Source organism: Rhinoderma darwinii, chromosome 5, assembly GCF_050947455.1.
Source record: "Rhinoderma darwinii isolate aRhiDar2 chromosome 5, aRhiDar2.hap1, whole genome shotgun sequence".
NCBI lineage: Eukaryota > Metazoa > Chordata > Amphibia > Anura > Rhinodermatidae > Rhinoderma > Rhinoderma darwinii.
In genome coordinates this window covers 134,883,165-134,899,492 of record NC_134691.1, presented here as the reverse complement: position 1 = coordinate 134,899,492, position 16,328 = coordinate 134,883,165, and the positions used below count along the sequence as shown (strand labels likewise).

The following is a 16,328-nucleotide window of genomic DNA, read 5'->3' as shown; positions in this document are numbered from 1 at the left end:
CACACACGGCCGTGATTGCGGGCATGGCCGGCCGCAGCCCGTAAAAAGCAAAGGATAGGACATGTCCTATCTTTTGAGGTACACTTCTACGGCCAGGACACCTATCCGTAGCAATACGGAAAGGGGTCCGCGGCCAATAGAAGCAAATGGGTCAGTAATTGCGGACTGTATTATGGTCCGCAATTATGGAGAATTTTTATGGTCGTGTGCATGGGGCCTTAGGGCTTGTCCACACGTAACAAAATTGCTGCAGCGATTCCACAGAAACTAGCAGAAATCCCGCTACGGAAAAACCACACCATTTCCTGCGTATTTTTGCAGCATTTGTGCAGATTTTGCTGCATTTTTCTCATTATTGGGAGATAGTGACATTTCTTAAATCTCACCCACTTGGCTGCTACTGTATTCTGCTGCGTATGTTCCGTCCGCAACTCCAAACGGAAAATATGCAGCAAATCCATTACGTGTGGACAAACCCTTAAAAGGGGGTTGTCTCATCACAGAAAGTGATATAGCTAGTATATGCCAATTTTTGATCCGTGGGGGGGCTCGACTGCCGGGACCTCCACCAATCCTGAGAACGAAACCAGAGCTGTGGCCTATTCATTCTCAGGATTGGTGGAGGTCCTGGCAGTCAGAACCCCCACCGATCAGAAAGTGATGGCATATCCTAGCGAAATACCATCACTTTATATAATGGAAATGAACCCTTTAAAAGAATACTGAACTGGACATGCTTACCTCGGAGCTAACCATAAGTTCTGGGACACTGTGGACCATAGAAACAGTAGCGGTCGATAATGGCACCTGTTGCCTTCCATTCTTGCTTTGTAGCCTGAAGAAATACAGGATAGCAATTCAGTTAAAAGACAAATCACATTAACGACATTCCGCATTTGCCGTGATATCCGTCATCATGGACGACGATGTATCACTGCATAGCTTTACCAACGCATAGATTTACCACTCAGGAGTCTGCGAGAGAGAACCCCAAAGGGAGCGGAGATTATGGAAAAATAGCGGAATAGAAACTGAAAGATGAACAGGGGCCATAGACACAAAAATTATTAACCCCTTCAGGACACAGCCTGTTTTGGCCTTGTGGACACACACAATTTTTCACTTTTGGTGGTAATAACTCTGGAATGCTTTTACCTATCCAAGCAATTCTGAGAACGTTTTCTCGTGACATATTGTACTATAGGTTAGTGAAAAAATGTGGTCAATATTTGTGAAAAATAGCAACATTTAGAGAATCTTTGCAAAAATTAGCATTTTTCTAAATTTAAACGTATCTGCTTGTAAGACAGATCGTAATACCACACAAAATAGTTACTAGTTAACATTTCCCATATATCTACTTTATATTTGCATAATTTTATGAACATCCTTTTATTTTTCTAGGACGTTACAAGGCTTAGAACTTTAGCAGCAATTTCTCACATTTTCAAGAAAATGTCAAAAGGTTATTTTTTCAGGGACCAGTTCAGTTCTGAAGTGGCTTTGAGGGCCTTACATATTAGAAAGTCCCCATAAATCACCCCATTTTGAAAACTGCACCCCTCAAAGTATTCAAAACAGCATTGAGAAAGTATTTTAACCCTTTAGGCGTTTCTCAGGAATTAAGGCAAAGTAGAGGTGAAATTTACAGATTTCATTTTTTTGCCGAAATTCATTTGTAATAATAAAAACAAAAGTATTCTGTAACACAGAAGGTTTTACCAGAGAAATGTAACTCAATATTTAATGCCCAGATTCTGCCGTTTTTATAAATATCCCACATGTGGCCTTAGTGTCCTAGTGGACTGAAGAACTGGCAAAAAGAGCACTTAGCGGATTTTCAGGCCTCCTTTTTCTTAGAATATATTTTAGGCACCATGTCAGGTTTGAAGTGGCCTTGTGGTGCCAAAACAGTGGAAACCCCTAAAAAGTGACCCCATTTTGGAAACTACACCCCTCAAGGATTTTCTCTAGAGGTATAGTTAGCATTTTGACCCCACAGGTTTTTTGTAGAACTTGATAGCTCTTGATAGTGGAATTAGGCCATGAAAATGAATATCAAAATTTTTTCCAATAAAATGTTGACATTTTCAGTTTCACAAGGGATAAAGGAGAAAAAGCACCCCAACACTTGTAAAGCAATTTCTCCCGATTACAGCAATACTATACATGTGATCATAAATAGTTTTTCCTTAGAAATTAATTAACCCTTTCAGGACTGATCCTTTTTTTGCTTTTTCAGTTTCATTTTTGACTCCCCGTCTTCCAATAGCCATGACGTTTTTATTTTTCCATCGAGTGGTGTGAGGTGTTATTTTTTGCGGGAGGATCTGTAGTTTCTATTGACACCAATTAAAGTGCCATATAATGTACTAGGAAACTGAAAATAAAATTATTTGCAGGCTTAAACTGGAAAAAACTGCGATTCCTCCATATGTTTTTGGGTTTTGTTTTTACAGCTTACACTGTAAAAACGACAACTTAACTTTAATCTGCGGATCAATAAGATTACGGTGATACCAAATGTATATAGTTTTTTTTTCTATATTTTACAAAGAAAAAACTTTTTTTTTTTTTTAACAAATAAATAGTTTTGTTTCACCACATTCTGAGCGCCACAACTTTAATTGTTTGGTCGATTGAGCGATGTGAGGGCTTATTTTTGGCGAGACAAGCTGTAGTTTTTATTGGTACCAATAGCAAGGTACATACAACTTTTTGATCACGTTACATTTTTTTGAGCAAAGGTGACCAAAAAACAGCGATTTTGGCGTTTTAAATGCTTTATTCCTTACAGTGTTCACCGTGCGCTATAAATCACAATTTTACCTTATTCTAAGGGTTAATACGATTATGGCGATACCATATGTATATAGTTTGTTTTGCAGCGTTTGCACAATAAAATCACTTTATTATAAAATAATTAATTTTCTGTCATCATATTCTGAAAGCCGTCACTTTTATTATTCAGTCAAAAAAGCGGTGTAAGGGCCAGTTCACACTGTGTAAATACGTAATTCGTTGCAGAAAATCCGCAGCAAATACAGTAGCAGCAAAGCGGATCAGACAAAAGAAATCTCATCCAGACGCTGCGTAAATACCGAGTGGGAAAAAAACGCTCAGAAATTGACCTGCGGTGGAGAGTTTTACTCCGTAGCAAGTCAATTGTATTTACGTAAATGCTGCTTATTTGTTGCGGTATTTCCCCATTGAATTCAATGGGGGGGGGGGGAGTGGTAAATCCTGTAACAAATAGTGGTTGAGTTTTTTTGCGGCGGGGTCCCAGAGATCCCACCGCAAAAAACGCAACTGCGAAAACAAAAAATATATTATACTTACCTAGGAGTTGGTGTTTCATCCTCCTGGGATGACACTTCATTCCATGTGACCGGCGTTGCAGCCAATCACAGGCTGCAGAGGTCTGCTGGATGAGACACCATCCCAGGAGGCCGGCCTGCTAGTTTTTTGTAGCGTACATTGCGCGCGAAAAACTGCACCACAGTTTAGTGAGATTTTTGTCCGGAATTCCCTGCAGCGCAGAGGGCGGATACGCTGCGTGCCTTTAGGCCGTGCATCCGCCCCGTGTGAACTCAGACTAAGGCCCCATGCACACGAACGTAAAAACGCCCGTAATTACGGGCCCATAGACTTCTATTGGCCATGGGTACCTCCCCGTATGCTTACGGGAAGGTGCCCGTGCCGTTGAAAAATATAGAACATGTCCTATTTCAGGCCGTAATAACGGCACGGACAGGCCCATAGAAGTCTATGGGTCTCCCGTAATTACGGATGGCTACGTGTGTGCACCCGTAATTACGGAAGCGTTGCTAGGCGACGTCAGGGGATAGTCACAGTCCAGGGTGCTGAAAGAGTTAACCGATCGGCAGTAACTCGGCACCCGCGACAGTGACTACCGCTGGAGTGAATAGTATTAAAAGTTAACTTACCCAGAACTCCTCCTCCTCCTCCAGTCCGGCCTCCCGGGATGACGTTTCATCCCATGTGACCGCTAAAGCCAATCACAGGCCAATCACTGGCTGCAATGGTCACATGGACTGCCGCATCATCCGGGGAGGTCGGACTGGATGTCGAGAGGGAGGCGTCACCAAGACAATGGTCGGGTAAGTATGAATTTCTTTTACTGCGGAAAGGGCTGTCCCTTCTCTCTATCCAGAACTGATAGAGAGAAGGGCTGCCGATTAGTGCAGTGCAATTTTGCAGCGAAAAAGTGCCCGTAAATACTGTAATACGGGTCGAATACGTGTGACCAAGGACTCGTATTTAGGCCAGTATTTACAGGACGACAAAAATAAGTTTGTGTGCATGAGGCCTAAGGGCTTGGGTTTTTTTTTGGTTTGTGTTCGGCTTTTACTGGAAAGCCGATGTAGCAGAGTACAGGCTCAGACTTTCTATTAAGCCCGTACACCGCTACATTGATTTCCACAGAAACAATGCTGCTCAGCGCTGACACAAGCACTTCTGCCCCTTTGTTTTAGTGATTGGGGGGGGGGGTCTCAGCGAGTGGACCCCTACTAATCAAAACTTCTGACATGTCAGAAATTTGTTGAATGCTCAGTTACCCTTTATAAAAAAAAACAATAAAACGTAAATGAAAAAGAATGTCCTTTACTGACAGTCTGCAAGACTAAGGCCCTAGTCACATGACAGGGTTTCCCGACCATGTGACGGCCTTTCAAAAAAAACAGCCATCACACAACCGCAGTAGGAACAATAGACCCCAAATGGGGCTACTCACACAACCGATTTTTTGACAGCCCGGGAAACCCGTCCGTCAAAAAAATGGGACATGCCCTATTTTTGGCCGTTCTCTCGGCTCCCATAGAAGTCTATGGGGCCAGGTAATACACGGCCATCACTGGAATATGTCCCGAGTGACGGTCGTGTCTACCGTCGCTTCGGCAACGCTGTGGCCAGGGATTGGGGATTCCGCTTCAGGAGATGTCCCTGACTTCATGGTCCATATATGGACACATTGGCGTCAGGCACTTTTGAAGCGGAACCCCCGACACTGTGGCCGGTGTTTCCGCTCCAGAAGTCCCTGACTTCACTGTCCATATATGGACATTGAAGTCAGTGACTTCTCCTGGAAGGGGGGGGGGGTGATACCTACAAGGGGGGCTGTGGCAGTACTGCACAGGGCAGTGTGTGGCATTATCTATAGAGGGTAGTGCCTGGCATTATCTACAGAGGGCAGTGTTTGGCAGAAAATTTACAAATGAAATTCATCCGATTTTAAAACGGACCGGGAAAAAACACGGATGCAAAACGGGTCAAAATCTGCCGTTAAAAACTGCAACACGGCCCGGAACGGATGCAAAACGGCCGGCCGGGAAAAATGGTCCTAAACAGCAGTTTTTAATCAGTCGACACTCGGACCCTGTCGTTTGACTAGAGCCTAAGGGTATGTTCACACGGAGTGTTTTCTGCAGTTTTCGGGAAAAAAAATCAGAAGCAGAACACCTCCAAACATCTGCCCATCTGAGAGCCATAACTTTAATTGTTTGGTCGATTGAGCGATGAGGACTTATTTTTGGCGAGACAAGCTGTAATTTTTATTGGTACCAATAGCAGAAAAACTGTGTTCTGCTCCAACAGCGCATGTCACTTCTTCAGCCGTTTTTCATACGTGACCGATTTAAAAACTTCTGCAAATCAGGAGCTATTTTCCCTTGAAAACAGCTCCATATTTTCAGACGTTTTTTATTTTGGGTGTGAACATACCCTTAACCAAATTGCAGAAACAAGCAGTTTTGCTGAAATCTAGCAGAAAAACAGGGAGCAATTTCATTCCAGCCTCCTCTATCTTCAGATGGAGACAGTCTAAGATCAGCAGTGTGCACCAGCATGATATCACTGCTAAAACTAAAAGTTGAGAAAAGGGGGAGGCTTAAAGGGAACCTGTCACCAGCATTTCACCTATTAAACCAGCAATACCAGGTGGTAGTGGGTGAAAAATCATTTCTATATAACCTATAACTGTCTTCTTAGTCGGCTCTGTAGCTTTAGTATTCAGTTTTTTAGTGTTCCCGCACCGTATGCTAATGAGCAGAAAAGTGTCATATCTTCATTTGAAGAGAGTCAAATCTTTGTTTGAAAAGTCATATCTTCATTCCTCAAGTCTTTCCGAGTTTACCCCGCCTCCTTACTTTTGATTGACAACTCCTCGCTTCCCCAGCACACAAAATCCCGCGCTTGTGCTTTGATGTCCTCTTCTGGTGTGTGCGCACAAAGGGATATCGGATTATTACGATAAAAGGCGCGAAACGTTTGCAGACTGATATTTACAGTCAGAGGAGGCGTTTAGGAGAGGGGATAACGGCAATGAACTTTTTATAGCAGCGGCCAGTGAGGGATAAGTAAAGTTCAATAGGTAAAATGCTGGTGACAGGTTCCCTTTAACCCCTTAAGGACGCAGCCTAGTTTGGGCCTTAAGGCTCAGAGCCCATTTTTCAAATCTGACATATTTCACTTTATGTGGTAATAACGTCGGGATGCTTAAACCTATCCAAGCGATTCCGAGATTGTTTTCTCGTGACACTTTGGGCTTCATGTTCCTGGTAAAATTTGGTCGATATATTCAGTCTTTATTTGAGAAAAATTGCAAAATTTAGAGAAAATTTAGAAAAAATAGCATTTTTCAGAATTTAAATGCATCTGCTTGAAAAACAGACGGTTATACCACCCAAAATAGTTACTAGTTCACATTTCCCATATGTCTACTTTAGATTGGCATCGTTTTTTGAACATTATTTTATTTTTCTTGGACGTTACAAGGCTTAGAACATAAACAGCAATTTCTCATATTTTTAAGAAAATTTCAAAAGCCTTTTTTTTAAGGTACCTGTTCAGTTCTGAAGTGGCTTTGAGGGGCCTATGTATTAGAAACCCCCATAAAGCACCCCATTTTAAAAACTAGACCCCTCAAAGTATTCAAAACAGCATTTAGAAAGTTTTTTAACCCTTCAGGCATTTCACAGGAATTAAAGCAAAGTGGAGGTGAAATTTGCAAATTTCATTTTTCTTGCTGAATTTCAATTTTATTCTATTTTTTTTCTGTAACAAAGAAGGTTTTACCAGAGAAATATTACTAAATATGTATTGTCCAGATTCTGCAGTTTTTAGAAATGTCCCACATGTGGCTCTAGTGCGCTCGTGGACTAAAACACAAGCCCCAGAAGCAAAGAAGCACCTAGTGCATTTTGGTGGTGCTTTTTTATTAGCATATATTTTAGGCAGCATACCAGGTTTGGAGAGGTGTTGAGGTGCCAAAACAGTAGGAATCCCCCAATAGTGACCCCATTTTGGAAACTGGACCCCTCAAGGAATTAATTTATGGTTATTGTTACAATTTTGACCCCGTAGTTTTTTCACAGCGCGTATTTGAATTGGGCTGTGAAATTAAAAGAATGACAATTTTTCCAATAAGATGTCATTTTTGATCAGAATTTCTTATTTTCACAGGGAACAAAATGCCCCATTTTGTTGCCCAATTTGTCCTGAGTGCGGCAATACCCCATTTGTGGTGATAAACTGCTGTTTGGGCCCATGGGAGGCCTCAGAAGGAAAGGAGCGCTATGTGTTTGCTAGAGTCCAGATTTTGCTGGATTGGTTTTCGGGTGCCATGTCGCATTTGCAGAGCCTCAGAGGTATCAAAGCAATGGAAACCCACCAGAAGTGACCCCATTTTGGAAACAAAACCCCTCAAGGAATTTATTTATGGGTGTTGTGACCATTTAGACCCCACAGTTTTTTCACAGAATTTATTTGAATTGGGCTGTGAATTAAAAAAAAATTATTTTTTCCAATAAGAGGTAGTTTTGGCTCAAAATTTCTTATTTTCACAAGGAATAAAATACCGCATTTTGTTGCCCAATTTGTCCTGAGTGTGGCAATACCCTATTTGTGGTGATAAACTGCCGTTTGGGCCCATGGGAGGGCTCAGAAGGAAAGGACCACCATGTGGCCTACTGGAAATTTTCTGGTGCTAAGTCGTGTGTGCAGAAGCCCCTGAGGTATCAGTACAGTTGAAACCCCCGAGAAGTGACCCCGTTTTAAAAACGACACCCATTAAGGAATTCATCTAGAGGTGTAGTGAGCATTTTGACCCCACAGGTATTGTGTAAAAGATAATGCGCAGCAGATGGTGCAGAGTGAGATTTGCAATTTTCTATATATATGCCATGTCAGTGTCCGATATATTGTGCCCAGCATGTGCTACCGGAGACATACACCCCATAAACTGTAATGTGGGCTCTCCCGGGTACGGCAATACCCTACACGTGGCTGTTATTAGCTGCCTGGGCACACGGCAGGGCTCAGAAGGAAAGGACCACCATTTGGCCTACTGGAGCTTTTCTGGTGCTAAGTCTTGTACGCAGAAGCCCCTAAGGTACCAGTACAGTGGAAACCCCCAAGAAGTGACCCTGTTTTAAAATCTACACCCCTTAAGGCATTCATCTAGAGGTGTAGTGAGCATTTTGACCCCACAGGTATTGTGTAAAAGATAATGTGCAGCAGTTGGTGCAGAGTGAAATTTGCAATTTTCTATACATATATGCCAATTCAGTGTCCGATATATTGTGCCCAGCATGCGCCACCGGAGATATACACCTCATAAACTGTAATGTTGGCTCTCCCGGGTACGGCAATACCCTACATGTGGCTGTTATCAGCTGCCTGGGCACACAGCAGGGCTCAGAGGGGAAAGATGAGGAGGGGTAAGCTGTGCGAAGTGGATCAGAGCGAGTAAAACTGGGGTAAATTAAAAATAAAGGGATGTATGATAAATTTTAAAACACTCTTTCATACAGAGCTCTGGTTTTTCGGGACACGTGTCACATTGGTATATTGTTTCCTTCCTTATCCCCCTCTTATAGCAGACTCTGCACCTCTTTTGACTTTTTCCCTTCTTGCCAGTTTGGGGAACTTCTCCTAAAAAGTGTTGCCCTGGTACGATGCCTGTGGCCCCGCTTCCAGAAGTACTGTAAGGCTTCAGGACTTGATCTGACAAGTCCACCCCTCCCATGTACCTATTGTAGTCCAGGATGCAGTCTGGTTTGGGGGTCTCTGTACTGGTACCTCGTACAGGTACATGGGTACTGGTGTGGCATCTCCCTGGTCTTGTACTTGACACACAATATGTTGCTGCTAGATTGTGCCCTGCTCTCTTAGGGAGGCCTCTCAGATTTCTTCTAGCAGTGTCGCATGCCGCAGGACTTCTGGAAGCGAGGCAGTTGAAGAGTGGGACGCTGGTATAAAAATGATCCAGGTAGAGGTGGTAACCCTGGTCCAGCAGTGGGTGCACCAAATCCCACACAATTTTTGTATTAACTCCCAGTAAGGGGGGGCATTCTGGGGGATGAATACTGCTGTCCTTCCCTTTATATATCCTAAATTTGTAGGTATACCCTGATGCACTCTCGCACAGCTCATACATCTTCACGCCATACCTTGCCCTCTTACCCGGCAGGTACTCGCGGAATTGAAGCCTCCCTTTCAAATGTACCAGGGATTCATCTATAGAAATACACTTCTCGGGGGTGAATGCTGGGAAAACCGGGCACTGAAATGGTCTAATAGGGGTCTCCGTTTATACAAGCGGTCAAAACTGGGGTCATCTCGGGGTGGGCGCGGCTCATTATGAGTATAATGTAAGAAGCGAAGTATTGCCTCATTTTTATTTTATTTTTTCGTTTCCAGCTCAGTTCTGAAGTTGCTTTGAGGGGCCCATATATTAGACACCCTTATCAAACACCCCATTTCAGAAACTAGACCCCTCAAAGTATTCACAACAGCATTTAAAAAGTTTATTAACCCTTTAGGTGTTTCACAGGAATTTAGAGCAAAGTAGAGGTGACATTTAATTAATTTAATTTATTAGGCACCATGTCCGGTTTGAAGAGGTCTTGTGGTGCTAAAACAGTGGAAACCCCCCAAAAGTGACCCCTTTTTGGAAACTAGAGACCTTGAGGAATCCATTGTAGTTTTCTTGGGGTGCATGCGACTTTTTGATCAGTTTTTATTCTAATTTTAGGTGGCGTGGTGACTAAAAAAACAGCAATTTTACGATTGTTTTTTATTCAATTTTTTTTACAGCGTTCACCGTGCGCTATAAATGACATATTCACTTTATTCTGCGGGGCGATACGATTACGGCGATACCAGATGTTTATAGTTTTATTTTATGTCTTATGGCGTTTGCACAATAAAATACATTTTGTAAAATATCATTTACTTTTTGTGTTACCTTATTCTAAGAGCCAGAACGTTTTTATTTTTCCATCAGGAAAGTCGTGCGAGGACTTATTTTTTGCGTAACGAACTGTAGTTTCGATCAGTACCATTTTTCGGTACATGCGACTTTTTGATCTCTTTTTATTCCATTTTTTGGGAGGTGAAGTGACCAAACAATTGTGATTGTGGTACGGTTTATTATTATTTTCTCTTACGGCGTTCACCGCGCGGGATAAATAACGACATCGTTTTGTAGTTCAGGACGTTACGGACGCGGCGATACCAATTATGTATAGTTTATTTGTTTATTTATATATTTTTATTAATAATAAAGAACTGATAAGGGAAAAAGGGGGACTTTTACTTTTATTACTTTTAAATCTTTTATTTTCTTATTTTTACACAACTTTTTTTTACTTTTTTACACTTTTTTTACTTTGTCCCACTAGGGGACATGAGGGCAGGAGGCTCTGATCGCTATTCTATTACACTGCACTACATACGTAGTGCAGTGTATTAGAGCTGTCAGCTGTTCGCTGACAGCAAGCATAGTGGGTCCTGATTTTGTCGGGACCCACTAGGCTTCCGTCGATGGCGTAGCCAGAGTCCATTGTTAGGATTCTGGTTGCCATAGTAGCCATCACGGCCCGCTATCGTGTAGCAGGCTGGCGATGGCAGCTTAACCCCTAAGAAGCCGCGATCGCTATTGAACGCGGCTTCTAAGGGGTTAATCGGCGTGGACCACCGCGATCGGTCCCTGCACACTAAGCTGTGATAGCGTGCTGTCAGAAACAGCAGTTATCACAGCTCAAGCACGCGCCGGGATTAAATGGCGCCGTGTTTACTCAGGTCAGTAATAGTACTGACCTGAGCGCGAACGTTCTACTTCGCAGGACGTACTATTACTGACCTGAGCGCGAAGGGGTTAAGGTATGTTCACATATTGAGTCAAAAACAGCTGAAAATTACATAGCCGTTTTCAGAGAAAACCGCCTCTGATTTTCAGCCATTTTTAAAGCTGAAAATGAAGCTTCTTTCAATTTAATAAGGCTATGTTCACACAGAGTATTTTGACGAGTTTTTTGACGCGGAAACCGCATCGCAAAACTTGTCAAATGGCCCGAAAATGCCTCCCATTGATTTCAATGGGAGGCGTCGGCGTCTTTTTCCCGCTAGCCGTAAAACTGCCTCGGGGGAAAAAGAAGCGACATGCCCTATCTTCGGGCGTTTACGCCTCTGACCTCCCATTGACTTGCAGAGAAAGCGTATTTTGCTGTGTTTTATGCCCGCAGCGCTCAATGGCCGCGGGCGAAAATCTCGGCGAAAAACGGCGTGCAGGGAGAGGAAAATCTGTCTCAAACTTCCAAACCGAATTTTGAGGCAGATATTCCTCCTGCAAAATACTCCGTGTGAACATAGCCTAAAGCTTCTTGAGGCGTTTTCAGTGTTCAATGGAAAATCTGCTCAAAAAAACACCTCAAGAAGTGACAAGCTACTTTTTACGGAGCGTCTTCTTAAGCTCTGTTTTTTAAAACAGCGGTGTAAAAATATGTTTTTCCCATTGATTTCAAAGGGCAGGTGTTTGTAGGCAGTTTCCGTTTTTTTCAGGCATTTTTTCAGACATACCCTTAGTGTCCGTTGACTACAGTGCCCACCGTTTAAAGGGTTCACTTACCATAGACATCCCCTTTACTTATGCTCCATACCTGAAAATAATAATCTTCTTATATATCTTATTCACAATCTTCACACAGTGTGTGTCTTTACAGAAATCCTATTTTAGTCATGCATTTTCTGTGCCCTCTGAAATATTTTTCATAGGGAGTACAAAAAAACCTATTTTCTCATTTACATCATTGGGGGACATTGCACCATGGGATGCCCTAAGCAGTCCCAGAGGGTTAGAAGTGTTACTCTGACCCGTTGGCTCCTCCTTCCCTATCTGATGTGGCTCCAACCTACCCACGTGGGACTGTCAAACAGAGAAGAGCAGTGGGACCAGAGGGAAGAGCAGTGGGACCAGAGGGAAGAGCAGTGGGACCAGAGGGAAGAGCAGTGGGACCAGAGGGAAGAGCAGTGGGACCAGAGGGAAGAGCAGTGGGACCACAGGGAAGAGCAGTGGGACCAGAGGGAAGAGCAGTGGGACCAGAGGGAAGAGCAGTGGGACCAGAGGGAAGAGCAGTGGGACCAGAGGGAAGAGCAGTGGGACCAGAGGGAAGAGCAGTGGGACCAGAGGGAAGAGCAGTGGGACCAGAGGGAAGAGCAGTGGGACCACAGGGAAGAGCAGTGGGACCACAGGGAAGAGCAGTGGGAGTGCAGTCTCCCTACACAGAATAGCCAGACTGATGCCCTACAATACTTTTTTTTCTTAAAGGCTATGTAAACCTTTGAAATGCATTTTTTTTTTTAATAAACAAGTCACAACAGTGTGTAATTAGTGCAACTTTCTAAGTTATTAAAAATTATTTTTACTCTATTCTGTATACAGAGCAGCTGTATCGTTCACCAAGACCAGAATCTGCCAGTCCCGGGGGACTGACTGGTTCAGTGTCAGCGGGTCCTGCGTCCTACGTGATAGATTACAGGTGGATCCTGTGTTTCGGAGACACGCAGGACACGTTTTCACTGAACCAATCTTTCCCGGGGACCTGACGGGAACAGGATTTAGGGCTAGATACAGCTGCTCTGTATACAAATAAGTAAAAATTATTTTTTATAATGTTGCACTAATCACACTGAGTGACCGGTTATGATTATATATATATATATATATATATATATATATATATATATATAAAAATTACATGCCCCTCAAGGTGGTTTACATAGCCTTTAAAGGCATAAAGGTCCCTCCTGGGAAAACCCCTTTAATGATGAAGCTAATCTTTATTTCGTTTTTCCATCGCCGCATTTAAAAGAATTTTTCCGTTGACACAGCTGTAAGAGGACTGGTTTATTTGCGGGAGTTGTATTTTTTAATGCCAGCATTTGAACTTTTATTGACTTTTTGGGGGGGGGGGGGGATAAGAAAAAAACACAGCAATTCCGACTTTGTTCTACGAGTTTTAAATTTACGCCAATCACCGTGTGGGGTAAATAACAGGTTACCTTTATTCTATGGGCAGGTACGATTACGACGATACCACATATGTAGGTTTTACTACTTTTGCACAATAAAAAAAACACGACCCACCTTGCAACAAGTAAATCCACAATAAAGCACATATGTTATCATGAACTACTTTTCCTGTTTTAAAGTGTAGCGGGGCCCTGCCAACCAATTCAATATCAATTATTTATTATATCATAAAACTTGTACACATACAGCATTTGCAGTCGGGTCCAGAAGTATTTGGACGGTGACACAATAGCCATTATTTTGTCTGAGCACCACCACAATGGATATGAAACAAAGCAATGAAGAGGTGATTGAAGTGTAGACATTCAGCTTTATTTCAAGGGCTTTAACAAAAAGATTGCATTAACCATAGTACCTCCATTTTTACAGGCTCAGAAGTAATTGGACAACATAAGTCTAAACACAGGGATTCTTGCTAAAGGGGTAATTCCATCTTAGACATTTATGGCATATCCGCACTACAGGCCTTTAGCTGGACAATGATGAAGAACCTGCAGCAGGGAATCCGTGCAGCTCCAAGGCAAGAATAACACTTGGAATAGGTGAGTTTTAGGTTAGTTGATTTCATTTACTTTGTGTTGCGTTAATGCAAGATTTAACATTTTTTTATCATTTTTGCGTCAAAAATATTTTGCTACTATTTTTTGGAAAAATCTGCAGCAGAAGTCCTGAGAAAATGGCACTTTGAACATACCCCGAGTTACACAGCTTTCTGGGGACCTCGAAAGACAAGTCTGCCTAGCTATGGCACATTTTGGGAGCGAGGAGTGGAAGTAGATTTAGTATTTAGCAGTCTATCACAGCGACACATGGTTTGTTACCCAGCTTTCCCAGAACCGTGAAAGGCACCAGGGAGTTATTATGGGAAGACTAGGTTTTGCGGAACGTTGTACTTTATGTAGGTGCCATTTTTTGGTACATTTACATTATCATTTATTTTATATTATTTTGGTATGTTTGTATTTTATTTATTTTTTACAGCATGCACCAATCATAAGTGAGGCTATAAATTTATTGTGCAGGTTGTTATGGTCATGACAATACCAAATGTGTATATTATTTTTTGTTTTGGGACTTATGGCCTATTCACATGAGCATTGTCTTTCCGTTGAGGGGTTCCGTCAGAGCATTCCGTCGGGGGAACCCCTCAACGGAAAGGCAAACGAAAAGCATAGCTTCCTTTTATCCATCACCATTGAGATCAATGGTGATGTACTTTGCTAATGGTTTTTGTCTGTCACCGTTACGACAGGGCTCAGTTTTTGTTTTTTTTACTGAATCAATAGCGCAGTCGATTGCGCTATTGATTCCGTCAAAACAACGTAACCCTGTCACAACGGTGACAAATGGAAACCATTAGCAAAGTACCCTAAGAACTGCACATGTACTATGTATACCCTAACAACAGGAAATATGGTCAGACAGCCCCAGGGTCCTTCAATGGAGCCTGGGCTGTCTGTCCGCAGAAAGTATGCTCCGTGATTGAGTAACAGGGAATCCCTTTGACGCGATCAGGGGGGGGGGGTGTTCCCTGTTCACTCTCTACCTTTGAATGATGTGATCAGCGTTGATCGCAGTATTAAGGAGCTAAGGGCGGAGATCAAAGGTCTGATTTCCGACATTCTACAGCCGCAGCTGTGCCCTATTACACTCATTGCCATGCTCCTTATTGCACAGCACACTTTTTTTGACCTTGCCATCAGCAAGATGAGTATGCTCGCCCTAATGCAGCAACATACTGCCGCTCATGACAAGCATACTAGTCATTAGTCGTCAACTAGTTAAACAAAAAAAAAAAGGACTAGACACATAATTTCTCATCTACATACTTTAAATCTAATAAAGGAGGTTGAAATATTAAATACAAGACAGTGCCTTTTTGTTGTGCTTTATCTGCCTGTCTGAAAAAATTCTTATGCCAGCTATAAGCTGCAGTATACTTTGCGCCTTTATTCCTTTTTCCATTTGATAAATGTGGCATACATCGCCTATGACTAGCTTTAGCGGGCATTCTATTTAACCCCTTCCCTCTTTAGCCACTTTTGACCTTCCTGACCGAGCCTCATTTTTCAAATCTGACATGTATCACTTTATGTGGTAATAACTCCGGAATGCTTTCACCTATCCAAGCGATTCTGAGATTGTTTTCTCGTGACACATTGGACTTTAAGTTACTGGCAAAATTTGCTCGATATGTTCAGTATTTAATTGTGAAAAACACCAAAATTTAGCGAAAAATTGCAAAAATTAACATTTTTCTCAATTTAAATGTATCTGCTTGTAAGACAGGCAGTTATACCACACAAAATTGTTGCTAATTAACATCCCCCATATGTCTACTTTAGATTGGCATCGTTTTTTGAACATCCTTTTATTTTTCTATGACGTTACAAGGCTTAGAACTTTAGCAGCAATTTCTCACATTTTCAAGAAAATTTCAAAAGGCCATTTTTACAGGAGCCAGTTCAGTTGTGAAGTGGCTTTGAGGGCCTTATATATTAGAAACCCCCAAAAAGTCACCCCATTTTAAAAACTTCACCCCTCAAAGTATTCAAAACAACATTTAGAAAATGTCTTAACCCTTTACACATGTCACAGGAATTAAAGCAAAATAGAGGTGAAATTTACAAATTTCATATTTTTTTGCAGAAATAAATTTTTAGTACAATTTTTTTTTATAACCCAGAAGGTTTTACCAGAGAAATGCAACTCAATATTTGTTGCCCAGTTTCTGCAGTTTTAGGAAATATCCCACATGTGGCCGTAGCGTGCTACTGGACTGAAGCACCGGCCTCAGAGGCAAAGGAGCACCTAGAAGATTTTGGGGCCTTATTTTTGTTAGAATATATTTTAGGCACCATGTCAGGTTTGAAGGGCTCTTGCGGTGCCAAAACAGTCAAAATCCCCCAAAAGTGACCCCATTTGGGAAACGACA

General features: G+C 42.2%; 1 protein-coding gene across 2 annotated transcripts in view; it reads right to left on the bottom strand.

Moving 5' to 3' along the window:
• CTDP1 (CTD phosphatase subunit 1) overlaps positions 1-16,328 on the bottom strand; it is a 180,015-nt gene that overhangs the window by 128,902 nt on the left and 34,785 nt on the right. For both annotated transcript variants that reach the window (XM_075826530.1, XM_075826529.1), the window contains exon 3: positions 742-835. In XM_075826530.1, the coding sequence (XP_075682645.1) occupies positions 742-835 (94 nt within the window). The remainder of the gene's footprint in view (positions 1-741; positions 836-16,328) is intronic.